This window comes from Aspergillus pseudonomiae, assembly GCF_009193645.1.
Source record: "Aspergillus pseudonomiae strain CBS 119388 unplaced genomic scaffold BDV37scaffold_46, whole genome shotgun sequence".
Taxonomy (NCBI): domain Eukaryota; kingdom Fungi; phylum Ascomycota; class Eurotiomycetes; order Eurotiales; family Aspergillaceae; genus Aspergillus; species Aspergillus pseudonomiae.
The window spans coordinates 13174-38476 of record NW_022476038.1 but is presented as its reverse complement, the minus strand read 5'-3'; the positions used below and the strand labels follow the sequence as shown (position 1 = coordinate 38476).

Genomic DNA, 25303 nt, shown 5'->3' with positions numbered 1-25303 from the left:
CAACCTGCGAGGTTTCGTTGCCTCTACTGTGAACTTCAGCCATAAATGGGGTGGCGCCTGAGATTGAGAGAATTCTTTGTATGTAGGGATACATGCAACTATGGAGTACTATCCATACCAACGCCGCAGATCACGCTCTATCAGTGCATAACCATGGCAGTCATCTGTTGGCTTGCAAGATCCAACAGCCGCTGTACCACCAATCCATCTTTCTCGTGTATGCTCTACCATCCAAGAAGGACGCATTCTGGCGGGTCAGATTATCGGATGTGAACAGAGTGCCTTTCTCAAATTGTGAGCGGACGTAGGAATCGGAAGTAATCATCTCGTAGCTTTGGAAACACGTTGTGCCTGGTAAATGTCTGGTCCATCGAACATCTGTCGGAACAACCCCCGGTCCTAAGTCAAGCCACTTGGTTATAACAAGGGCGATGCCTTCTGCCCCAAAGCTAATAGCATCAAGTTGGTAGTCTAATCCGCAAGCCATACAGCGATAAGTGTGTAGGCGCGGTCGCCGTCCACTTCTAGAGTCGATATTGGTATTGCAAGCGGCACGGAGAACATTTAAAATATAAGGATCCTGCAAGCGGATGTGAGCACAAATCCGTGCGTGTGCGACAGCTTTGGAAGGAAATTCTGTGGTCAATATCCAAGTTTGTATACGAAGACAGACGCTCGACTCTTGAACAATCTGTGTGTCGACTGATAGTAAGGTGGTCAAAGATTTTTTGTAATAGTCTAATCTCAAGATAAGCAGGGCTGCAACGAGATCTCATTATTGGTAGCTATAGATATATGCGTTGAAATCGATACCGTGAGCTCCACTCTACACTAAACGGATACAACCACATGCGGAAAAGACCTGTGTGCTTGACGTGACATCTTCGAGGCCACAACATTGAACCTGGAGGTTCAATATAGCTCTGGCGATGGAAGCCCGAGCACGCATTGCAGTGAATATAATCTGCTAGATCTCGGGTCAGTCTTTTGCGGAAAGCAGATCGGAGTTCGGTCTCCAATGAACTCTGAACACCGCTTTCTAGGACATTTAGTAGTTGATGATTACACAGGGCCAGGCACGCTTGGTCGCACGGCGTAAGATAGTCAGAAATCATGTAAACAAGCTCCGTTGGTAGGTGATCAAGGTTTGACCCTTGTAGCTCACTGTCTCGATCTGCATACGCCGGGGATGCCAGTAGCATGACAACCAAATAAGACCTCTGCCGATACCCATCTTGTTGGACTTCCTGTAGCTGGAAGATGAGAAAGTGTGAAGTAACCGGAGAAGATCTCAACCACGAGTGCAAGTCAACTACACGTGTCACCGACATTCAGCTACCGTGGTAGAGTTTGGACGACTATCATGCATTACGATGACTCATGTCAGAAAGGCTAAGGGTACAAAGAGGCGCCTCAGGCCCCATAATCCATTGATACAGAGGTTAAATATAATGAGTCTCAAATACAGCGCTGACATTTTGAGGAATTCGAGGTGGTGACCTGACCGTCACTCTGCCTAATCCCTAGAACCACATCTCCATTGCAAAACTCTTGCATTGGCAAGGGGAACTCCAGACATCTGGGATTTGCTCCCCTGAAACAATTAAATCCGTGGCCAAGCCCGTCGTTACTGCATAAGTCAAAGTTTACGTTGCCCAACACTTCCCGTTTGCCCCATTGTATCATAGCACATCCATCTGTCTATGTAACACATCATTTTTAGGCTTCTGTCCAGCGCCCTGATGAACTTGGCAGGGGAAAGAATCCTAAATATTGTCGCTCATTAAGTAAAGTCCAAGCGCTCAGGGGGGCTAACGGTTTACGTTACGATGAGTAGCCAGACCTCTCTCTATATGCCAGCACATATATACTGCAACTGGAGCCCTCGTGGGATCGAGTCGAAACCGTCCATACTGTTCACCTGCTCCTCACCTCCAACTCTTTCCGTTTTCTGTTCGAACCCAGGAAGCATGTACTGGACTTTATTGATTATACTCCCATATCTATCAGCTCTCGCAGCGGGTGGGATACCCACGTATGGTTCACAACCCAAGTCCGAGGGAATTGCTGTACCTCCTTCAAACATCGATCCGAAGGCCGAGACGTCCAACCTCCATCGTCATTGTGGGGGTTTCATCTTCCTGCATCCTCCTGATTATCAACCACATCTTCTCTACCCAGGTCCACAGACCAATTTACAACCAAGTTCACCACAGCGACACCGGCCAGTATCACCGGGTCCAGGGCGTCCTATACGCCGCGCAGCTGCACCACCTCCGGTATACATAGCGGCAAGGTGTAAAAAGCCAAACGGCAGAGAGAGTCTCGCAGGAATCAACCTGAATAAATGCCTTGGCTGGGATGATCATCGGAAAGCTTTCACCGCAGAATACATGTATGTATCTCCATTGGAGCAATGGTGACCACGGCCATTGCGTTCGACTGTCAGTTTACACCTAATTGCTTACGATACCAGCGCATATGGAATTGCTAAAGGGAATTGCTGGGACTGCGGGTACAAGAAGTACCGGAAGCCCGCTTCTAAGTTTATACTGGCTTGCAAGTGTAGCACGAATGCACAGGATCGAACACGGTGGGAGGTCAAGGAGTTTACCCACCGTGAGTATCTGGCTTGCATCGAGCCACAATTCGCTAATAGGCTTTGTAGCTGGCGTTTTAGTATTCAATGAGAAGACAGGTCAGATGGGTTGTCATGGATATTTTGCAGATCTCAACGTACCCGACATCCGCTAGTTTGCTCCCCATACGTTTATCAGGAGCGAAAGTATGATTAGTGGCATCATATCTGAAACTAACAAGAGCTGAAAGCTATGGTTGTCCTAGACTGTTCGGGGATTTGGAAACTGTTAGTGTACCAGCGCGATGGGGTGCGTACGAAGGATGGGACATCTAAATAGACCTGCTGTTATCCTTTCCAAACCAGGCTTTTGTCACTTCTAAATATGTATAATGTGTTTGCAGGATGAACGCTGCCAGTGACATAGATGTTTCATTTATTATGGGCATCGTAGTGTCCCTTTCCCTCAATTTACCTCGGTTGATCTAAAATGCGATGGATCGATAACTCACTGATTCTATGCCATCCTGGGTATTGCCTGTTTACTACACATATACTTGACGCATACTCCAGCTCAATGCAGACCACAGCAAAACCACGCATATGCCACTAAATATTCATCTAGATGTTACAGGGTGGCACGGGAACACCTGATCCAGAGTTCACGGATTCTCAATGCTCGGTGGAACGGATTGGCATACTTGCCACATCACCCTCCATATTAACATCTCCCTAGTCTAGAAGAGACGGCGTATTCTTCTAGAATCATCTTCAACCTCTGTATAGACCAATCAACCTATCCAGGAGGTGAGCACAATAATGTATAATTACTAGGCAGGCATCTTCCGAGCCAGTTAAACAGAAGGGCAAAAGTGTCCAATTCGACAGCAAGGAAGACAATCAAAGGTATGAAGAGCCGTTTCTGAGATGCATCTTTTGCATTCATTATTAGGCTGCCAGATAATTGCTCGATATAAATTCCCAGGAAGCTGACTGCAAGAATCAATCCTCACCCTAGTCTACTCACTCCTGATTCCCGACACAGAGCTTTAGGGCTCGGAATGATATCCAGAGGAGGGCTATATCTAGGTCAGTTTAATATCATAAATAAGTAGTACTTGATCACCGGGATAATATAATCAGGAGAGCAAAGTAGTTTATAGAAACGAATATATATCTCATGTTAGATATCTTCATTTCGGTGAAAATTCACTAAAACATATTATGGATCTGCAGCATGCTAAATGTAGTACTGATTTTGCCTCACTCAGTACTATACTAACGCACCATGAGTCGTACTGAAACACTGCCTACATCACTCGGCTGGAGTCCGAATGCTTCATATGGTCTAGTTGTGCATTTCGGCCGACATTGGTCGACTGGCGCTAGTGATTAATATATGGACGGATTCCGACAGGCTGACACCGTAAACAACATGTAATCCCTGTTCGTCTACGTAAGTGATCGCTTGTTCTGTTTTATATTTTCATCCTTCAAGCCCTGTGTGGTTACCCCACAGGTATCCCGATCCCTGCTTATGGGTCTTTTTCTATTCTCCGGATGGGAGTTGTTGAACTTAACCCACCCACGCCTGCTTCTCTTTCTTTCCCACTATTACTCGTCTCATAGATTCAATCCAATTCTTTTGTTCTGCGTACAGCCGTCATGTCAACTCTTCCCGTTCTTGTTAGTACGTACGGGGCCCGAGTGGCCCTGGTTGTGGCTTTGGTGATTGTCCTGCAATTCTTTCACGAGATGCTGAAAGTACGCCTTCTTTTCTATCGTCTGCGCAGACAGGGCTTAGTATGTTCTTCAATGAAGGGCAATCATGACTGATGCGTTGCTAATACTGAGTCACACAGCCGATGCCGAAATGGGATTTTGTAGCAGGAAATCTGCGGATGATCCCAGGCCTAATGAAGCGGCATCCGAAAGGATCGCAACAGTCAGAGGCCTTTACACTACTATCTTACGAATTTTCTAATTTCGACAATTGTTTCTACATTGATGTTTGGCCCTTCACGAAGCCTTTGCTGGTGGTTAATTCCCCGGATCTGGCCGTCCAGGCCTGTCAGACATATGCACTACCTAAACCACCTATACTGGCGAAGTTCTTCAACCCCTTCGTAGGGGGAACCAATATGTTTGTTACAAACGGGCCCGAATGGAAGCGTGCCCGGGGGTTCTTCAACCCTGCCTTCAGTGCTCGTAGTATCCTCCACCACACTCCGTATATTCTGGAGGAAGCCCAAGAGTATGTGGAGGTTCTCCGCGAGCATGCGCGGAAGGGGGATACCTTTTTATTAGATAGAGTAACCTGTGACTATGTCCTCGATATTATCGGGCATGTGGCCATGTGAGTGTCCTTTGTAAGCAAAGACGCGATTCGTGAAGATGAACACTAACACGCTGGACTGTAGGAAGGCACGCCTGCACTGTCAGCGCGGGTATAATCCGCTGGCTGCGGCATTGAGAAGTCAGGTGGAGTGGCATTGTCAGGATGAACAGATGAATCCCTTCATCCGATGAAATCCCATGCGGCCGATCATGCAGTGGTTGAACGGACGCACGATGAATCACTACATTGGGATCGAATTGGATAAACGTTGTGAGACCTGGAGGCAACAAAAGCCATCAATCCGCGGAAACTCGATTATCGATATTGTGCTCGCGGAGTACATGAGTACACTACAGGCAGGGGCAACACTGGACCCGGGGTTTAAATCCTGGGCTATTATCCAACTCCGAACCTTTCTATTCAATTGCTTACAGTATCTATCTATTATCGAAGTACCCTGATATTCTTTCTAAGGTTCGCACTGAGCATGACGCAGTGTTTGGGACAGATATTTCGTCTACAGCTGGCACGGTCAAACAGTATCCGGAGTTGATTAATCGACTCCCGTATACCCTAGCGATTATAAAAGAGACACTCCGTCTATTTCCTGCTGCTTCTGCGTTGCGAGAGGGCCAGCCTGGTGTCTACCTGCAGGACAAGAACGGCACGAAGTATCCAACAGAGGGATTGTGTATCTGGGTTATCCACGGGGGCATTCAACGTAACCCTAACTACTGGCCAGACCCACATGTATTCAAGCCAGAGCGCTGGCTGGTTGGGCCAGGCCATCCGTTATATCCCCCCAAAGGTGCTTGGCGTCCATTCGAGCAGGGTATCCGGGATTGTATCGGCCAGGCATTGGCCCTAGTGAACATTAAGATCACGCTGGTGTTAATTCTCCGAGAATTTAACTTCCAGGACCAATATGCGGAATGGGACTGCCAGCATCCCCGGTCTGGACCCAGGACTGTCTTTGGCGAACGCGCCTACCAGATTCCACAGGGTGGGTCGCATCCTGTTGACGGACTTCCGTGTCGGGTCAGCTTGCGGAATCAGATAACAAAATGAGAGCTGCGAATGAGAATTATTATGCTGTGGCAATCTTGAATTGGCATCGAACATGTTTATGAGGCGTCAAATTTGTATTGCAAGTGTTGGAGGAATGTACATAAGTAGGGAGAACCCTAGAAATAGAGTCAGAGACGTGTTTATGCCTTGGACTTCGAATCCCCCAGGGCTATCCTCGGCTACCTCTCTTTGTTTTCGTGTCTTCCTTGTTAGACCCACCCGCTCTAAGGTGAAAATCCCCGTTAACTAGAAACTGTTCAGTCCATTTTGTGCCAATCAACGTAATCTACTTTACCTCAACCCTGTCTGGTGGATTCCCCTAATGCACCATCCACTAGCACTGATTCGTGGTCAGTTGTTGAATCATATGGTACGGTGTCATTGCCCGTTTGAATTTCCGACTGCTAGCCCTGCACTCTACTAACATCTTTTGGCGAGACTGCACAATCATACTCCAGAATATGCTATTAAGCCGAAAATAACCGAGGCCCTGCAGGTCGCAACTGTTGGTCATAATTTGCCAACTCAGCCATTCTGCACCTGTCTGACCCTAGTAGGGCTGGGCGTGTCAGTAAAGGTGGTACTTTCCAGCCCATATAATTAACCCTGGTAGTGGAGAGCGGATTTTCCGCCGGTAGAGCCTAAAATTGATTCAATCCAACCACTGGAGTCTGGGCTACTCTTTCTTCCTTTGCTATTATCTTTCTCCTGATGTAGGTCAGCACAAAGCTTCATTGGGCGGCGATTGATCTCCTTTGGATAGCAAAAACAACATCCTACGGCGAGCACATGTCAACCTATGTGAGTACTGCAGATGGTAACCATGGTATCATAAGACGGGACTATGATCTTCTTGATGAGATTAATCTCACCCCAACCATCCTTTGCATGGACGGGCCCAAGAGGAGGCTCTCTATCCAACAGAAAGCGCACTATGTCAATATAGGCGTGACAACGTGCGACATTTAATATCAAAAAGCCTCGTTCATTTGGTGGCGCCAGGTATGTTCCGTCTAGTGATATAGTATTGGCGTTTTGCTAATGGTGGTCAACGAGCATGCGCAGGGCATTGAGGCTGCCATTCTTCGCAGCGATGTGAAATGGGTCTCAAGGCTCCCATGCTAGGGGCAATGGCTGCCCTAGGGTATCTCGCGAGGTATCGCGTTAATGTAGCCACATCGTCGCGCTTGATAATTGCGCATAGCAGTCCGTCGTAGTCCATCTCGTACAGGATGGAGCCGTCCGTGTCGAGAAGCGGGTTGATGTCTTCTGCCCATGGGTCGGAGGGGCATTCTGGAAGTCGCTGCATGCCATTGTGTATCAGGATCCTATCCTTTCCTACCTATGTATACTGTTAAAATACTGTCAGTTGGGGATTGAAATACAGGTTCGTCAACGACGAAAAGAGAAAAAGGCGACAGAAAAAGACGAATAGATCTTACCACCGCCCCACTGGCACTAGCATAGTCGGAATATTTCCGTTGGTTCTAAGACCCAGATATTGGTACATGGCAAATCCTACATAGAAAGTAGATTGAGGCACTCTTCTGCCTTTCTATACGTAGTAACAGCATTTTCATTGGAATAGTTTCGGCATACGTTAGTGTGACTACATTTTGCATTAAGCAAACACTAGACTGGAGCATAAATTGAGCATAGTATTATTGGGTGTCTCATTCTTTCAGAGATTTAACGTTGTATGCCCTACTAGAAACATCATCTTTAAAAGTATGTTCAATCCGTATTCTACTATTTTGCGACGACAGTAGACTCAGAGAAACCCTTGGGCCTATTGACATGAGCACGATCCAAGATATTAATCCCGCTGCTTTATGCTATGCACATACTTAGTAGTGTCGGCACGACCGTTTGCGAAAGTAGGTAGAGCATATTAGATTCAACCTCTCTTATAGACATTCACTATACTGTGGATTACTCTCGGTTTCTTCGTGATTTGCCTTTATACGTTGTACGCAAGTCCAAGAAAGCAATTCTGGCGTTATTATACAACCAGCTATAGGAAACGAAGGGTCCAACACCAATAGAAGTCGCTGCAATACAGAACAGGAACTGGCTTTAAGAAAAGCGACATATGTCAAACACCAAATATTGTACTAATTAGATACCATGCTGAAAAGCTGGACATGACATCAAACACATGCGTTAAGGAAAGACAGCCATCGCCGCTTCACCAGTACCAGTAGCCCATGCCACAACAAACCCAGTAAGAAGGCACCCTCTAGCATCTATCATGCAACAAGATCACACCTATTAGACCTTAACCTCCATAATACCATTATAGTAGCAGCGCTTTATAACCCCATCCATTGGGTTTTCCTTGCACTGCCACTTGGTGTCAGGAGCACTGTCGCTGAACGACGCCTGGCCAATCTCTTTGATCGGGCCAGAAACGCGTTCGAGCTCGATGGTCCATTGGCTGAATTGGTTGATTCCATCAGGAAACCGGATATAGTAGTTGCCGCCGAGGCAGCGGGCATTCTCGTCGGGCACTGCGTTCCAGGACCTACATATCGGAGGTTAGTAGAGGCGGGATATCACTAGTCCAATATATACTCACCAGATAACGTTGCAGTCAGTCGGGGTGTCATCAGGGTAGTTGGGGTCGGTGAGAGAGAAGTGCAAGTTAGCCATGCCGTCCTTCGAGGCGTTCGCTGTGAACTCGGAGATTTTCAAGGATTCGTTTCGGACGTTCGCGGGGCTAGCCAGGGCATTACTAGCGGCCAAAAGGAGAGAAATGGTAGTGAACTTCATTGTGAGTGAGTTGAAATTGTATCTGGGCTGCTTATAGCGAGGTATAACGAAAGTGGGTTTGAATTGCTTCGGATGTCTTGAAGTGTTTGAATTGCTGGATGAGATATCGTATCTCTGTTGGCAAGGACAGCCTTATATACCTCTGGTGACTTTCGCTCTTCATATTCCCCAAGTGCCTTTTGATATACCATAAATAGACAATTTGAACAAATTTCCGAGATGTCTCATTGAGGCCAGCCAAGTATAGTCTGTATCCAGAAACAGCCCATGCCAAGAGGAGGCTGAGTAGGGCTGGTTGTGTTTGGTAGGGTAACTTGCTGGTCAATCCGGGCCCGGGGCGGGCATGACTGCCGATCATGCTACTCTAGGGTCTTTCATCTATTATAAGTGCCGTCCTGTAAGGCCTCCCATTCCTCCGTGGCTCGGCTAGAACTACACCAATCAAGCTATTTGCCGTAGGTTGGCTGGCAGCTAGCCTATAATTGTCTAACGTACTGACCCCTATAGACATATATACCTGGCACATGTCACTACTGGCTTAGCCTCTCGTAGCATTGCTCTGCCTCGCAAAGATAGGCACAGAAACTCCCAAAAAGGGTGCATAACTGCATAGTATCCGAATGAGTCCTGACGGCCCAATTGTCAAGCGACAATGTCTCCGGATATTTCAAACTGGGTGTCGCTAGTCTAGGCGAAGATAGGATCGTCAAAAGCTCAGCTCATTCAGGGACGACTGCAGCGCGTCTACAGACAATCTAGACCTGTGGCTGGTGTAGTAAGGCCTTCGCCCATTACGGCCGTTGTAACCATGCAACCTCGTTTAACCCAGTTAAGAGAGTTAATAGGTCCTTTCTCCCGAAACAGTAAGCATGATCACTCAGAGGATGTTGGGTGCCTGTCAAGCTGTCTGTATGCCGCTCGGACAAAGCTGAATCATGCGAGTAAACCCAACATCCAGTCTTTGCTCCCATGCGTAGCTGTCATCGCTAGAATATTAGCAATTCTAGGTGATCGCCATCTCGCTTAACTCTTTACGAGCATCCAATATCTCAAATATAGATCAGTCGATATTATACATTTTCCGTAGGTGTGTGTTCAGCGGCATAGTATTAACATGGCACCTGCTAATCCAGCGAAATTCTCGCATTTCTGCACCCATAAGGAGCATGCAGTTAATGGCGCCCCTAAATCAATGCTACCGTGTAGTCCACGGCGCCAAAGTATATATCTGTTTTGGTACACCATTGGAGTCATGCTGAGAAACTAACTTGATCTGCAGAAGCCGACACAGATGGTTGAAAGAATACATAAATCTCAAATTCTCCTGGCTAAGCTACTTTGGCAAATTCGGGTGATAACCCTTCGAATCATCAATCCATATCTTTGAGTTCTAAACAGTTTGTCTGTAGGATTAAACCTAAGACAGAATGTATAAATCAAGTAGGAACATCTCCCTGGTCCACCATTTCAAGAACTGTGAAGCGAATACGACCTTCATTCGGAACACTGTATGGCAATGCTCCAATCGAATTCGAACCGTCCGCGCCATCATCTGGGTTTAGACCCCGTAACGACAATGCCACAATACCTTTCTGCTTGCCATCTGGTCCGTACACCAACAGACAGCACTTATCTCCATTACGCATGGGTCCCTCTCGGTCTTTGTCGCGGAATTCAAATAGTGTCGCCTCGTGCTTCGGTCCAGCAGCCAACAACGTTACCGTCTCTATACAATCGACGTTGATTGCGCGTAGCCACAGGCCCCTTTTGCGGTTAAAGAGATGGTATCGCTGTCCGTATTGGAGCTATTTGCCTATATTAGTATATGTGTATAGAAGGTTATGATCAAAAACGTACGGCTGGAGCTTGGTTCATGAGGGTTTCAACCTCAACGTCAAATACAGTTTCGTCACTGTTGTCTGTAAATGTCACTCCAGGGTGACCACAATCATAGAGTGCCTGGACCTCGGAAGGCAATGCCTGATCTAATCAAATTAATTGTTAAACTCTCCTTAGTCAGGGATGTACTTACTCGCCCAGTTGGATAACTCGGCTAGAGTGTAAGGCCTTCCTCTCTCCTTCATTTCCTTCAGTAGTCGTTTGGCGCACCACTGAGCAACATCCTGGCCTGCTGGGTTTAGTATAAACACATCCAGATATTGTAAAGGGGGGTCATACGAATCATCCACGCGTGATGGAGGGATAGATACTCTGGCTTGTTCTTGTCTGCGCGTTGCCATTCATCTAGCCCAAGCCGGAAGCTGATCGTCTCCTTCCTCCTAGTGATTTCAGCTAGTTTGTTGAACTTTTCAGGAATATCTTCGTAGCCGGGTATCCGGCCTATGAAGTCCCCAAGGGGGATGACGTCTTCTTGCTAGACGATATTAGCACCTCTGGTATTTAAGCTATCTTTGGGTCGATTTAAATACCTTGATGACACGCCAGTTTTGGAACGGAGCGACCGTAGGACACCATGCAGGAGGGCTATAATTTACAATTAGCACTTATTTTCTAGATTCAGGATAAAACGAAGAGAGACTTGCTTATTGCAAAGAAGCGTATCACCACCCTGGGCTTGCCAGGAGATCGAACCCTGCAAAGCCCGCTTGGAATTGCTATCTTGTGCCGACTGTGCATTCTCCTGGCTGTAGCTGGCACTACCAGACACATACGTGGATGAGAATGAGGCACTAGCTGAGATCTTCATTTGCTTGGTAGCTTCACTTTCGCTGCTTGTACCCAGCGTACTGAACTTTTCTGATGAAAAGAGTCTCCCACCGAGCTCGATGCGCGTGGCGAAAAAGTGGCCTGTCCGTGTCAGTGTCAATGTCGCGGGCTATTATTCAACATAGCTATGCGTCCATACATACCGTATTTGTGGTGAAAGGCAATCAGAGAGTTGACGTCCTTGACCCTGACAAGATCCTGGCTACATTCATCTGACAAGTCCAAACTGTACTCATCCAAATGCAATACCACTCGAGGGAACTAACAATGCCAGGTTAAATGAAGGTTAACAATGTACATGGTTATATGAAAACTTACATTGTAGGTGATGTTCATCGTGCTGCTTTCCGCCGTACTCTGCTTGCTCAACGCAGAGCTCTCACTCGAGGAGAAGCCAGCACTGATAGCGGCACTGAAACCAAACGCTCCTCCTTCACTATTTATTGTTAGCATATCCATCTAGGGCTATATACAAATCGTTCTGATTCAATTGTGGATTTCATGCATACAGAGAAGCTTCTGCCTCGATGGAAGAGAAGGAGCTGCGAGCCATGGCTGTTGCCACGGACGATTTAGTCTCAAACGTGTCCACGTACGAATCATCTGCCACAACAAACCGGGGGATATGGAATTGTTGCTACTAAATTAGCATCGCTCTTCTCACTATCGTCATCAATAAAACAAAAGGTAGAAATTACCTCAATCTTGACCTCTGAATCCGAAATTTCATGCGGCTGGAACTTTCTCGGCTTCAACACAAAGGCTACCCCTGTTAGACCATATCAAATTGTGATAGATATAGATTGTCTCTGACATACCACTGTATGGTGCACGTTCGATCCGACGGAATTTCAGCTTTTTACTTCCATCTGATGCTCGGCCCAGATTGGAAAACACCAATCGCGAAGCGCTTGTGAGGCTATTGTTGCGGATGACAACATTCCACTCTTTCTCCGACATATCGGAGGGGTTACTAGTAGAGTTAGCAAACCAGAGAAATATCAAGCAGTGATTATGAAGTCCTACGTAGCATTTTCGCTAGCCTCCGCCACCCAGTCGGCCTTGTTGAAAGAGCTGGTGAGCTGGTCTAGAGATGTTTTGAGCAATTCCGGTTTATCCTGGATGGTCAGCTCAACACACATGTACGCAGTGCTTCCGAAACTTACACTGAGTTTGAGATTGAGTTCTTTTTTGAGAGTCTCCTTGACCTCGTCACTCAGGCCAGTGGTGGTCTTTTTGCTCTTGAGGTAGATGTAGACATTGTAGGTGTTCTTCTTTTTCTGGTCGTCGCCCTCCTTCTCCTAGAGGTAGTCAGCGCTTCACGTTTCAAAGCATGGTGAGAATCAGCAACTAACCTCTGTTCCCTCCGATATAATATCCACATAATCCGAGAAGGATGAAGCATCATTGACTAGAGCTCCGGAAGGCGAGCAAAATGAACATCCGACCCTATGATACAATTAGCACAATGTAATAAACAGAGACAAGAAACATACTTGCTGGCATCCAAGCCACCGTTTTTAATAAGCACTGATCGCACGTCGGAAAGCTTCTTGTCACTTATGTCAAAATCCTTCAAAGGAACACAGTTCGTCCTCTTCACCGAGTCATCTTTGCCGTTGAAAAGGTTGACGTCGAGGCGGATCGTAGTCATGATGTCCAATTCACAAGTAGAACAGAATTGAGAGCTGTGTTGGGAACTAGGGGAGAGGAGCAATTACCACTGATGGGAACTGTCTAGGATTTAAATGTTTTGTTTCAGCTGCCAGCTGGCAAAAGGACACTGACACCCCAACGCAGTTCAGCTGGAAAAATAGCTCCTGTCCACAACCACAGCTGAACCCCGCTATATACAAGTCTTGTGTAGCTGATTGGCTCTGCCAAGATGCAGATCTGCCGCAAGTGCCGAATCTTGCAAAAGGAGTGAGTTGTCTGAACTCTATACGATCCACTCTGGGCTATGATAGGTCAAATACCTCATTCTTCACTTCTGGTGGCTTGTCGTGCGCTCGTATATTCCAAATAGTAGCATGATAAACCTCAATACAGGTGTGTATGAACGGATTGATCCGTATGGCGACACTTTATCCTCACCTTGATGGACCAAACGAGTCACAGCAGTCAAAGTCACCAACATGTTCCAAAATGTATATAATTGGAGCTTGACCTGGTCCTCTGTGACAGACGTATAACATAAGATTTAAAGATGCCTTATCTACCCTCATCGTTTCAAGTGGTATGCATGTTCTCTTTCCATTTTGCTTCCAGTCTCTTCCATTTAGTTGCGCGAGTTTCCCAGGAACCACTCTTTTTGTGATGTTTTATCATGACACAGACGGCTTCTCTTTACTCATTTAGGGTGCTCTCCCTATAGAAGGATTTACCAAATCAAACTCCAGAAATATGAGGTTATATATATATCGCTGTGCATGCTTGTATATCTGTTTGTGCAAAGAATATCATAGTACCTCGAGAGTTCGTTGATACAAACAGAGCTATATCAAAACAAGCAGTGTTTTGGATGAAGATGAGAATGCCGGTATGGATGGGGTAAGATACGGAGTATGATCCTCTCTTTTACATATTAAAATAGAAACCTCGAAAGATATTAAATTCGTCAGAAATATGTCAAAGAATTAAGAACCAAGATAGTGTTCCTGACATGTAGCGCTAGATTATTAAGTTGAACGGAATAGAACGAAATCCCGCACTTCAATACCTCATAGGCTGTGTTGCGTCCTCGATGTGGGTCTCTATCCATTTGAGCCTCTTCTATCTTGATACCTACAACGTCTACGCTCAATATCTAGACTCTATAAGTAGGACTCATTGTTGCATGTTGTCACCAAGCATCATCCGGATGTCGTGCCGCACATGCAATGGCTCCAGACAGGGGTATTTGAGCCGTAGGTTTCCTTTCTCAATATGAATGAGCGTATACCATCCCTCCTTTTGTATCTCATTTAATTAATTCAAGCACAATGACTCCTCCCAGCGACACCATTCATCCAGTCGAACTCTCCGACATGTCTGCACTGGGGGACCTTCTATACACCTCCAAGCTGGCTCTGATCGTCAACGGGCTTTTGTTCAAGAGCTGGCCCAATGAAGCTATCTAGCAGCGAAACTATCTCAATGCATTAGAAGGAAACGACGTAGATTCTTCCGAATCCCGGACTGTAGTTGACAATGTCTCGGGCGAAGTAATCGCCATCTCGCCCTTAACCGCCGCCGACCGGTAGAGGATAGAAAACAGTCCGAGGGGAGATCAAAAGGCAGGATCTCCCGGACTTCTTTACTCCTGAAGTCGTGGCAGCGGTGCTGGAAGCAGCCGCCAAGATTAACCAAGAAGTAAAGGCCATCGACCGCTATAGTAAGTCTGCTTTCTCTATCAGAGATTACGTACATAGTTGTCAAGTCCGAATATCGTTATTGCGGTATCGGAAAGGACCATGTCTTCGACAAGGTTCGGTCAGCGGACGTACCTGTTGCCGTGAGCGCCGAGCCGCAGATCTACGGGTTTTTCAACAAATATGGCTTCAAGTTCATGATACGAAGCATGCGGATTTCGATCTTGCTCAGTGGGCCCACCACACTCGGGTTTTGGTAATTTCAGGTTGGCTGGGTTAATACGGCACCCCTTGAGTAGAATGGGATTCTACAAACAATGATCATGAAAGATGGTCTTTGAATTTCTCCGGTGGCTCTCGATATTTTTTGTTGAAACTTGGCTTCTCTTTCAAGCCTTAACGCCAAGATACACTAAGCCTTACCAGGCTACCCGCGATCTCAGCGGAACAACAATCTTGCGTTACTGATGCGCACTGCACGGAATTGTTTCGTGGCAGGGATTGTGTCTCGTAATTGTATCCTTACGCCTTCTGTTAGGCAGGTTAGGTGCCTTTCAAGTATAAAACGAGTCTAACTGAAGGATAGAAGCCTTGTTGCATACGGTGTACTTTCTGTTGTTCCTCTTTTGGGACCCATCTCGCCCAGGGGGGGTGGCGAGGGCTTACGTACGGGAATGGGGACTTGTGGCTGTGTTGATATTACTGCGGAGTGTCGATCGGAACAGAGTTCCAGGATGCGTTGTTTACCCCTCAGCCCTCAGCGCTCAACCCCTCCGACCCCTCCATGAAAACACCCCCGAGAGGCTCAACCCCTTATACTGCAAGCCCCTGAAAATGACTAAATGGCGTGAGAATGGCTCCATCTTTTGCCTTGTGGACGCTCAGCTGAGAAGCGGAGACGACTCTCGATCCAATAACAGAGGATGCCCATGGGCAGGTGGATATCGACGTGGCCCGTCTGTGGATACAATCGTATCTCACCGCAACGATCGATTTTTGAGCTGAACGCCGATCCATTCGGTTAGAGTGTTTTGGGATCTATCTAAATAGCCCCCGTCTGCCTCTCCCCCTCCTCTTCTTTTTCTCTCCTCATCCATCACAACTTTTTCTGATCTTTCCTCAACAGACCACTCTCCTCCAAACAAAATGTCTTGGTTCGGTACGTTGTTCTTGCTCCCAGTCCTCTCTTGACCTCGATGATGTACTGACTGTAGTTGTCTACTAGACGAAGAGCACGAGAACGCCCGCGCCCACCGCGAGGTCAACCAGACCGAAGGCCACCAGGGACACTGGTCTCACGACTTCATCGGTGGTGCCGCCGCCTATGAGGCCATGAAGGCCTACAACGACCACGAGGCGAAGAACGGTATAATCAATCCTTGTCTTTGAGTCGATTGTTCACATCGCTGATTCTCCTGTCCCCATGTATAGGCAAGCCCCAGAGCCATGCCCAGGCTAAGCAGATCGCCGCTGGTCTCGCCACCGCTGCTGTCACTCAGCTCTTCGAGACCAAGGGCCTCGACTTCATTGACCGCCAGAAGGCTGAGTACCACGCCAAGAAGCAGGCTGAGGAGGCCATTGAGCGTCACTACTAAGGGTTGACTTTTCCCGTTGACTCTTAACCGTCCATGATGTATATACCATGAATGCCAATTAACGTTTTAACGCGAAGTGTTGCTTTCTTCTATCTCTCCCTCACCCTAATCGTAAATAAAGAATACTTGCATCACACCATCCTCCACGCCTTGTTCACAGCATTGTCTGTTCTCAAATAATCCTCGAGGATGAGTTTCATGATCGGACGAAAATTGGAAAGGGCATGTACAACACAACGGCAGTAGCTACGTGTATCAGTGGGATGCTCAGATGTAAGCCAATCCGGTCAAGTATACACCGTCTCTAGTTTAGGCTGTTGAAGCACTTTCAAATGTTACCAGGGAAGGCCCGGGCTGTTTTGGGTTTTCCGAATTGGGATATGGAGAGGGGTAGCATTGGTGCCACGTGGTTCTCCTTCGGGTCCTCGATTCAGTCTCAAGAGTCGCCCCTGGATGCGACAAGAAATACGAGAAGTGACGTTGAGAACGTCAATAGAAGATACCAGCTAACCAACGATGCCCTCCTGTCGTTCTAGCCGTCGTACAACTCTTGATCAACTCACAATACCACGATCAGAGAGTAACTTCGGGACATGGGGGCCTTATCTCCCCTACGTGATGCCGTTAAAGTCAACAATGCACAATTATTATCAGGGGCCGCTCGGACCCGAAGCGGACCCGACACTACACTGGTCCAATGTTGGATGGAAATAATAGTAGTACCTAGTAAGGACCTTGATGGAACTTGGAACGCTGAGTGGAATCAGCATAGTTGATTGGACCGTTCGGCAGTACTTCTGCTAGTAGTGTTAGGCAATATATTGACCGCCTCACATACCGCCTATTTGTTCCCTTTCCCAACCAGACTCATCATTCCCCCCGCCTAATCCATTAGTTGGTTAGGCAAATGAGAATCATCAGTATCTTATCTCTTCTATTTGTTATTTAAATCATTAACATTCCCTGTATTCTATTGAGTCATATCTGAATCGAAGTCAGGCTTAAAAATCGCTTCTCAACCTATCAGTATCAGTTTTCTACGCATACCGATGAGTACAGTTGCGGAGTGGTCACCATAGTCCTCCGACGAGTGTGGCTGTGCTTGTCTTCTAGTGGCTGAATGTAAAGGTTCAAGCATCTCGCGCAATTTTCTGAGACAATACTTTTTTAATGTGCTCCGAATGAGGCATTATATGACGCCATTTTACGGCGTTTATCGGGATTCTATTTTGGAATTAAATCTTGCGAGTGGAAATAACTGATGCCGTGCTTGTGCTCGAAGTGTTTCTCGAAGTTGTAGCACATCCGAACTGCTCCGACTATCAGGCCGTTCAAGATGCGACAGTGCTTTGTTAGCTGTGTCGACTGTATTTGATGCAGGTACAGTCAAAGTGTTATATTATAAAGATGCAATTGCTGTGGACTTTGATGTATCCACTTTTTTGTCAAGACCGTTGAGGCCGCGCAGACCCCGGAACTCTTTCTGAAGCAAGAAGTCATGATATCTGCCTTTGATCTCGTGGGGGGGCTAATAACACCATTGGTATATGCTCTTTCCAAAAAGTCACTGGAGACCGTAAAACCCAAAAAATACGGATTAGATCTCCAAAACAATCACTGGACGAATGCACACTGTGATATCCAATCGTTGCAGCCTAGGGGACTGGGCTACCCTATGAAAATGCAAATTTCGTGGCCTATAAAATGCCTCTCCAGATACTGACATTCATGGTTCGGGGCCATTCCACTCCCACGTACGAGTATGGACGTACCTCAGCATGTAAGGTCCAGAATCGCAGTGGCTAGGCTTGAGAGGCCCTTATAAAACTGAACATCTACAACATCTTACGTCATTTTTTATAGTTCAAGCATCTTGGTCATGCCTCCATCGTCTGTACATGTACGCATTGGCATCAATATGTTAGCTTGGATGCTAACATGTCAAAGTGAGTGTCATATACATGCCCCAGATACCCATCTGATAGATTGAGACCCAGTCCATTTCGTGATCTCATACAACCTAGCCATACTCAACTATAGACCGCCTATCGGGTTTCCGTGGTCTGTGGCAGTTCGTGAACCTCGTAAACTGCCTGGATGGGCGGACTCGACGGCAGCTCACTCATCTCACCTTGGAGCGAAGAGGCCGGCCTTTTGGGAAATCCGGGGACCGGTTGTGAATCTGAACCTGGGCCAGGCTGTCTCTTCTGCCGTCGGTGCTGAAGCAAGTACCAAATCAACGCTGCGATTAGAACCACACCAGCCATACAACCAACAACAAGACCCGCGATTGCCCCAGGAGGAGCACCATCAGAGCTGGATACAGTATCAGATGAAGACGTTTCGGACGTATGGGGCGCGGATGCAGATGCGGATCTGGAGGCCGACGTCGAAGTTGCTCTGTGGGGGTACGTGAAAGTCGTGGACGAGATAGCTATACCGAACCTTTATCAGAGCTTTCAACCAAGACATGATATTCCTCAGAACTTACTTTGCGGTTTTGGGTTCAGGATCGTTCGTGACATTCCCTCAGGTTGCTTGGCGCAGCCGACACTGTCGCTGTACTTCTGTTCTGAGGTCCAAAACCCCTGGTGGTCTTCCTTGCAGCAGAAGAGGCCAGAATGTTCGTACATGGCCCAGCTTGCGTTGGCGCAATGAGGTATCTTAAAAACGGGTTCCCGACAATCCACCTCAGTCGGGCAACAGATAGGATTTTTGTTGTTATCTGATACCTTGCAGGTGCTGTCTGATGGACAGTAGGCAACGAACCCATCCCAGGTGGCCCGACATTGTTTGGTGCTCTCAGGGCAGCTGTCGTTCACACGAAGGGAGTATTCAAACGGAGGATCGTAAGACACCATGCTTACAGAAGTGGACAGAGGGCGGAAGCGATAATAAGAGAAACATGTACTATCCGGCACAATAATATCAGCGGTGGAGACTTTGCTGTTTGATAAATTTCAGCAGAGAAAGGTTTCGCTCTGATGCGCATATGCTATTCACAAACGAAGTTGAAGAAAGTTGAGATTGATCAGCAAAATCACACCTTGACAGCTAAATGCGGCTCTCAGGCAAGAGGAATCTCGCGGGAGAACATCCACCTCCACAAAAGGACACAAACACCTCTTAGGTCGTGGCACTGCTCCAAGTATGTGTTTGTGCCAGCGAAACAACCAGTCAGTCTACGAAGAAATCTACTCTATGATGATTGGGTGAGGCTGTAAGCGGGTTTGACAAAGGCCGGCCCTGACCTACTACACTTTCCAATCATAGATCCACCTTTTCTGCGGAGGCAACCTCATACGCTGGGAATCTGCATAACTGTGTGTAGGGATACCCTCGTTGTGGTCCTGAACGTTTGCAATCAGATTGGCAGAATACCAGTGAAGTTGCCCGGTTGGCCATCCTAACCAGCAATGCCACATATTGAAACACAACCTACCCAACAACAGAAATGGAATTGACAACCGACTGCTATTTTTGGATCCCCAATCGATGACTTTGATTGCAGCTAGCAAGGACGAATGATACTACGAGTCATATATTACTGATTGGAACGCCCATCCAACTCCTGGATTTTTCTTAAGGGCCTCTTCAGCGAACAACACGTAAGTATGACCAACGAAAGATCGAAACTTAGATCACGTATGCCCATATGACCATTTTCTGGTTTCTAGTTTCTGGTTTTAAAGGCCCGAAACGTTGATCATAAACTCGCTAGGTTCGTCTTCAATTCCCACGAACATAGTTCCTACATCATTCAGGTGCAGATAGTAAGGATTTGACGCCGTTGTCATTATCGGTCCTGAAACACATGACAGGTGAGGCTGTCAGACCGATATGCATTCTCCCTAGAGTCAAACGTCCATGCTTTGCAAAGGAACTTTTTATGCCGTCAGCGCGATGCACTCAGTGTACCTGTGTGTCAATCACCATTTCAAGTTCGCATCCAATCAAAATAAAAACAACACCAATGTTCAACAGTTCATGATATGAAATCTAGAATTACAATCAAGTTTTCTCGATAGGATACCCACTACGGAGGCCAACTCTTCTTTTAATATTCGAGAAAGTGTCGAAACCCTGTTGCCACTGCTGTTGTAGACTACTATACAAAATCACTATTAGCGATCGCATCTACAACTGACGAGATTGCAGTTTGTTGTGCTCTGCTCCAGCCTTTGACAGTCAACAATGATGTCCAATTCATCCATGTTCTGGCCAGAACTGCGATCTTTCAAATACAGATATGCTCATGTCCACCTTACCCTGTGTGCTCGCCCAGGGAGCTTTCTATCCAGAGATTGGTCGATGGCCGAAAGAGCCGGAAGTACTTACCTGGTGCATGACTTGATAAATGTCTCATCAATCGAGAGCCTGTCTCTCCCTCAGTGGATACGACAAACGTCGGACTAGGATTATCAGTCACATTTCTCCAATCTTATGGAAATAACCTTCGCCCTTCTCTCTCGGCGCAATAGCTATTCTCGGGCAATGGGACCCGACAGCCTTCACCCTATATTTAATGACGACTCTACCGACGGATGTTGAACCGACAATGCTCCGGCTCTGGATGAAGATCCTGATCCAAATAACACCGTAACAGCCGTGTTCATCGTCCGGGCTCCTTGCAAGTGCAACTGGACGCCGGCGAGGACAAATTTGGGGCTAAATGGAACGAAGACATATATATACTGAGGGGAGATTTCTGCGATCGAGGATGCACGTAAGGTGTATATCGACAACCAACTATGGCCAAAGTGCAAGATATAGATAGCATGTGGCCCATGCTGCGTAGATCGACCGCAGTGCTCAGTGATGCCACTGAGCGGGCGACTATGATGTCGATCGCTTAAATGTCGATCTCATTGCTTATCACGGGTGATTTCCCCCCAGTTTCAATCTAAGATGAACATCGTGGAGCAGAGTTTCATAACTCGCTTGGCACACGGGATATAATTGTAGAATACATATTAAGCCCACTCGATCAGAACAATATATGGCGCTAGGGCTGTCTATCCTTGACATATATTGACTGAGCTCTGCCGTATAAAAGCAATGCACAGCGAAGAGTTCCACAAACAGTTATCTCACACTTTCCATTGAACCCACGAGTAATGCCCGAACAACGACCTATGCACGGGAAGTTCCCTTGGACACGCAGAACTAGCCTTAGTACATGCCAATCACCTACCAAACTCTAGTAATACGGACAGTACGATATCTCAGAATATGCGATTAAACCCAAGTAGAGCAGCTGGAACTCATGACTAGCAAAGCCGGGTCCAAAGCTACGATAAGAACACACACACACACAGAGAGAGAGAGAGAGAGCTGTGGCAGTCTCCAAAGCCTGAGTCATTGAACGCTCACTTTTCCCAAGAGCCAGATACCCGGTCATATATGAGCACATCGTATCCCAACAACCCTCGTACATTGCATGAGATATCTGATAATGCTACTACCGGTCCCCAGCAATGTTCTAACTACGTATATATCCATTACCATCTAGCCCATCGGTCATAACATTTCTACACAGTCCTGTACGATCCCTAAAAAAAGACAAAGATCAGAGCCCAGTCACCAGCCCCATGCAAGCAATATGCAACTCTCTCCCTTACGACATCTGCACCAGTCTCCCAATAAGAACATGACACCCACCACATAGAACGCAAGGACACTATTCTATTCTAAGAATATACCAGCCGACAGCAAAGCAGATGAAAGCAAAGCACAAACCAGAAAGAGAACATAATCCCATACATATATACATCACCATATCAGCCCCTCCAAGCCAGAACGTGCCCCTCCCTCACAAACACACACATCACAGACCAAGAAAAGCCCTACCCCCTTACATAACCGCCCCTTTCCAGAAACCCCAAGCCCCTCCCCCTTTCTTCTTCCCCTTTAGTTAGAATTCCTGAATCTCGATGTTCTAACTTTATCTTTCGAATTGCCGAAGCACGAGCTGGGTGTTTGGTTCTTAATTTTAATTTACCTCGATCAGTTCGGCAGTCGGGGCCCGGTTTTCTGCGGATGCGTACCGAGTACCGAACTTGGGTTCTGTTCGGGGGTCCACTTTTTTTGGTTTTTTTTCTTGTCCCCTGAAGAATCAATGATCGCTTGTACCTGAGGAACCGGAATTGTGGTTCCAGTGGTGTGAAACGAGGAGGGTTTTTTGTCCCTAGCGTTCTGGGATGGGTTTCCTTTTCTTTTTGGTTCTGGGTGGGGGGGGTGGTTATGTCTATACTTAGCATCTTTCTTTGTGTACTGTAGGTGCTTTAGAGTAGAGGTTGATATGAGGGTGGATAAGTACTAAGTAGTATGGTTATTTCTCTAGTGTAAAGAATACATTCTATGTTCTTGATGGTCCCGTTCGCTAAGGAACCCCTCTATGCTGTCCGCACCAAACAATACAATAGTACACACTAGGCAGAAAGCAATAGGAAAACCCATTTGTCTGGAACCTACTCCGTTGTTCCGGGGAAACCTTTTGCAAGGAGAAGAGACATGAAACACTTGGCGGTGTTGCTATATGGAGAAACAAGATAGGGTAACGAAGGGTGGTGAAAAGAAAATTCTGACCTGGCGGAACCGCTCCAGCCACAGCCAGCTGCTCCACACACAAAACCACACAGCCAAAAGATGAACCACCTCAAGGTTGCGACTGGGAAGCCTCCACCATAGCAGTCCAGCTATTCGGTCCAAAGCGCTCGTAGAACTCACCGAAAAACTCGGTCACAAAAAGGTACGCCGCGCGGTGACGTAGTTCGTGCACCAATGGGCGCAGGTCGTCCACTGGTACCGAGTGTATCATAAATCCACATCGCGCGCGATCGTAATGGAGTAGGCGAAGGCGATGCTGGACTTCATTCGACCGATAGCGAGAATAAGGTTCCTCACAAGTCAGGATCAGATCGGGCCCTATATTAGCCAGGGGCGCATCGGGCGGTGTTCCTGGGTTCTGGATGACCTGCAAATCCTCAAGATGATCAATATCGGGTTCGCCAACGTCGCCTTTCTGGGACTTGTGCGATACGGCGCTGATTGGGTGTGGCCGGGTGTTTTCTTTGCTTTTACTGATCGGCAGGGGTGGGGCAAGGGGATCTCACCAATCGATGGCCTAAAAGCCCCGGCGTGCGTTTGATACGGTCCTGGAGGACGGCCAGGTACTCGACCGCTTCAGGCGAGGAGAGGTTCGGGGTCTCGTCGAGAAAGATGCCTCCCACGCCCAGACCAGTTCTCACGTAATCCTCAGCCCAGGTGGCATACGTCTGGACCTCTTCCAAGGCTTCGGAGAGGGGCTTCTTGCAGTAGTTTATGGCGATGTAACCTACGGTGACCACGTTCGCATAACCATTCAGTCGGGCGATTTCACGCACGTAGTTGGCATCAGGCAATGGGGGGGCTCCCGGTCCACTGTTGGGATTGACAATCACCAGAAAATGCACGTCGGGATTAGCGGTGATGCTACCGGCACTGAGTTAGACTAGTTTTGTTTTTGTTTTTGTTTCTTTTTTTCTTTTTTTTCTTTTTTTCGCTCGGTGATTTTTATGTATATTTTTGTTTTTTCTTTTTTTGACACGCCAACGGAAAAGCGTTCGTGCGCGGTGGAGGTCGAACGACGGGAGTAAAAGGCACAGAAAAAAAGGAAAAGGGCAATCCTTACGAGTCATAGAGTGGATCCCAGGTTGTTGGCGACAGTGGATAAATGTACAGAGGAACGATTATGCCTGAGGAAGGTGGCGTCTGCACAGTCGTTGGCGAGGTTTCGCTTTGCTTTTTCTTGAGCTGTCGGTCGCTCAGTCGCATTTTGATCCTTTTTATAGGATCCCACGCCTGCAGCGCCTGCATTTCGTCGCCGTGTCGCGCTCAATTGGGGGATGGAAGAACTCAATCGTGCTGACCGGGTCGCTCTGGCGTCAGAAAGCCACGGAATCCAAATCAAGGCGGGATCCCAGTAGTACTTGTAGAAAAGTGGTAGTTAAAGTTGACGCCAGCCAACTCAGCCATGGCGCGGGTGGAGTTTGGAGCAGCATTAGTTCACGGGTCCAGGAATTAGAACCTCTTGGTACCTTTGCGCTCGACGAATCGCTACGATCGACAGATCTCTGCAACATGTGTCGACTGGAAAATTTATACACCGTATAATATATGCAGGGCTACGGAACATATCGAAGGATGCGCTGATTATCCAGACTTCATCCGACAGCTCCGCGACCATCGCGATGACAGATCACCCCGTGTCGGTACAACATCGCAGAGTTTTCATTAAGCTTCAAAGATTGGCATTAGAAAACCTCCGACAGGCTTGCGATCATCAGGCAATCTGCACGACTGACAGTGTCACTTCTGCGGCTTATCCTTTCTCCCTGTGTCAACAACAGACGGTATCCTCAGTGTCTACTTCTGCCAGGTGCAAGTGCCGTCAACTTCGCCTCCCGAGTCAGAGCGCATGACTGGATTTTTCTTTCTTTCTTTCTTTTTTTTTTCTTTTTTTTTTTTTTTTTTCTTTTTTTTTTTTTTTTTTGTCTTTCTGGGTAAATCGATGTTCTTTTTCTTGTCCCAAGCCCGGAGTTGGTAGCAGCAAACTTAACGCAATAATACGCGCGACTCGATCTGGTTACACTGCGGTATGGAAACAACCGATCTGACTTGCTCCCGTCAGCCTTGTTCCCACTTTTTCAAACGCCACACGCCATTCCAATCCACCCCTCCCGAGCCATCCATCAATTAGAACCCGCTCGTGAGGGGCACACTGAGCAGCTACCTAATGATGATGCTACCATGCTAGAGTTCCGAGGAGAAAAAAAGCAACACGAGACAATGTCAATAATTCCAGAGCTACAAATTATACCTTCCTAATTCATTC

At 47.2% G+C, this 25303-nt stretch overlaps 6 protein-coding genes across 6 annotated transcripts; 2 read left to right on the top strand and 4 right to left on the bottom strand.

The window, feature by feature from the left end:
- Positions 1-4243: 4243 nt before the first annotated feature.
- Positions 4244-6307, top strand: BDV37DRAFT_272526 (cytochrome P450; the record flags this gene model as incomplete). Its single annotated transcript, XM_032084882.1, has 7 exons — positions 4244-4381; positions 4441-4617; positions 4822-4934; positions 4999-5059; positions 5132-5295; positions 5351-5919; positions 6246-6307. 7 exons carry the CDS (start codon positions 4244-4246, stop codon positions 6305-6307), a joined length of 1284 nt encoding a protein of 427 aa, XP_031940126.1.
- Positions 6308-8255: 1948 nt separating this feature from the next.
- On the bottom strand, positions 8256-13137 carry BDV37DRAFT_294950 (uncharacterized protein; the record flags this gene model as incomplete). Its single annotated transcript, XM_032089749.1, has 16 exons — positions 8256-8508; positions 8563-8868; positions 8907-8932; positions 10220-10561; positions 10614-10741; positions 10789-10884; positions 10935-11130; positions 11296-11564; positions 11627-11744; positions 11802-11919; positions 11993-12120; positions 12182-12246; positions 12302-12456; positions 12510-12784; positions 12839-12932; positions 12980-13137. 16 exons carry the CDS (start codon positions 13135-13137, stop codon positions 8256-8258), a joined length of 2727 nt encoding a protein of 908 aa, XP_031940125.1.
- A 2237-nt stretch (positions 13138-15374) lies between these two features.
- Positions 15375-16720, top strand: BDV37DRAFT_251657 (DUF3759 domain-containing protein). Its single transcript, XM_032082335.1, has 3 exons — positions 15375-15992; positions 16059-16199; positions 16265-16720. Exons 1-3 carry the CDS (start codon positions 15980-15982, stop codon positions 16426-16428), a joined length of 318 nt encoding a protein of 105 aa, XP_031940124.1. The 5' UTR covers positions 15375-15979; the 3' UTR covers positions 16429-16720.
- A 1753-nt stretch (positions 16721-18473) lies between these two features.
- Positions 18474-19289, bottom strand: BDV37DRAFT_272524 (uncharacterized protein; the record flags this gene model as incomplete). Its single annotated transcript, XM_032084881.1, has 2 exons — positions 18474-18862; positions 18920-19289. 2 exons carry the CDS (start codon positions 19287-19289, stop codon positions 18474-18476), a joined length of 759 nt encoding a protein of 252 aa, XP_031940123.1.
- Positions 19290-19552: 263 nt separating this feature from the next.
- On the bottom strand, positions 19553-20139 carry BDV37DRAFT_251652 (uncharacterized protein). Its single transcript, XM_032082334.1, has one exon. The coding sequence runs from the start codon at positions 19851-19853 to the stop codon at positions 19683-19685; it is 171 nt and encodes a 56-aa protein (XP_031940122.1). The 5' UTR covers positions 19854-20139; the 3' UTR covers positions 19553-19682.
- A 2592-nt stretch (positions 20140-22731) lies between these two features.
- On the bottom strand, positions 22732-24869 carry BDV37DRAFT_251648 (spherulation-specific family 4 protein). The gene is made up of 3 exons (XM_032082333.1): positions 24101-24869; positions 23544-23901; positions 22732-23404 (listed from the first exon to the last, which is right to left on the bottom strand). Exons 1-3 carry the CDS (start codon positions 24283-24285, stop codon positions 23087-23089), a joined length of 861 nt encoding a protein of 286 aa, XP_031940121.1. The 5' UTR covers positions 24286-24869; the 3' UTR covers positions 22732-23086.
- Positions 24870-25303: the final 434 nt, after the last annotated feature.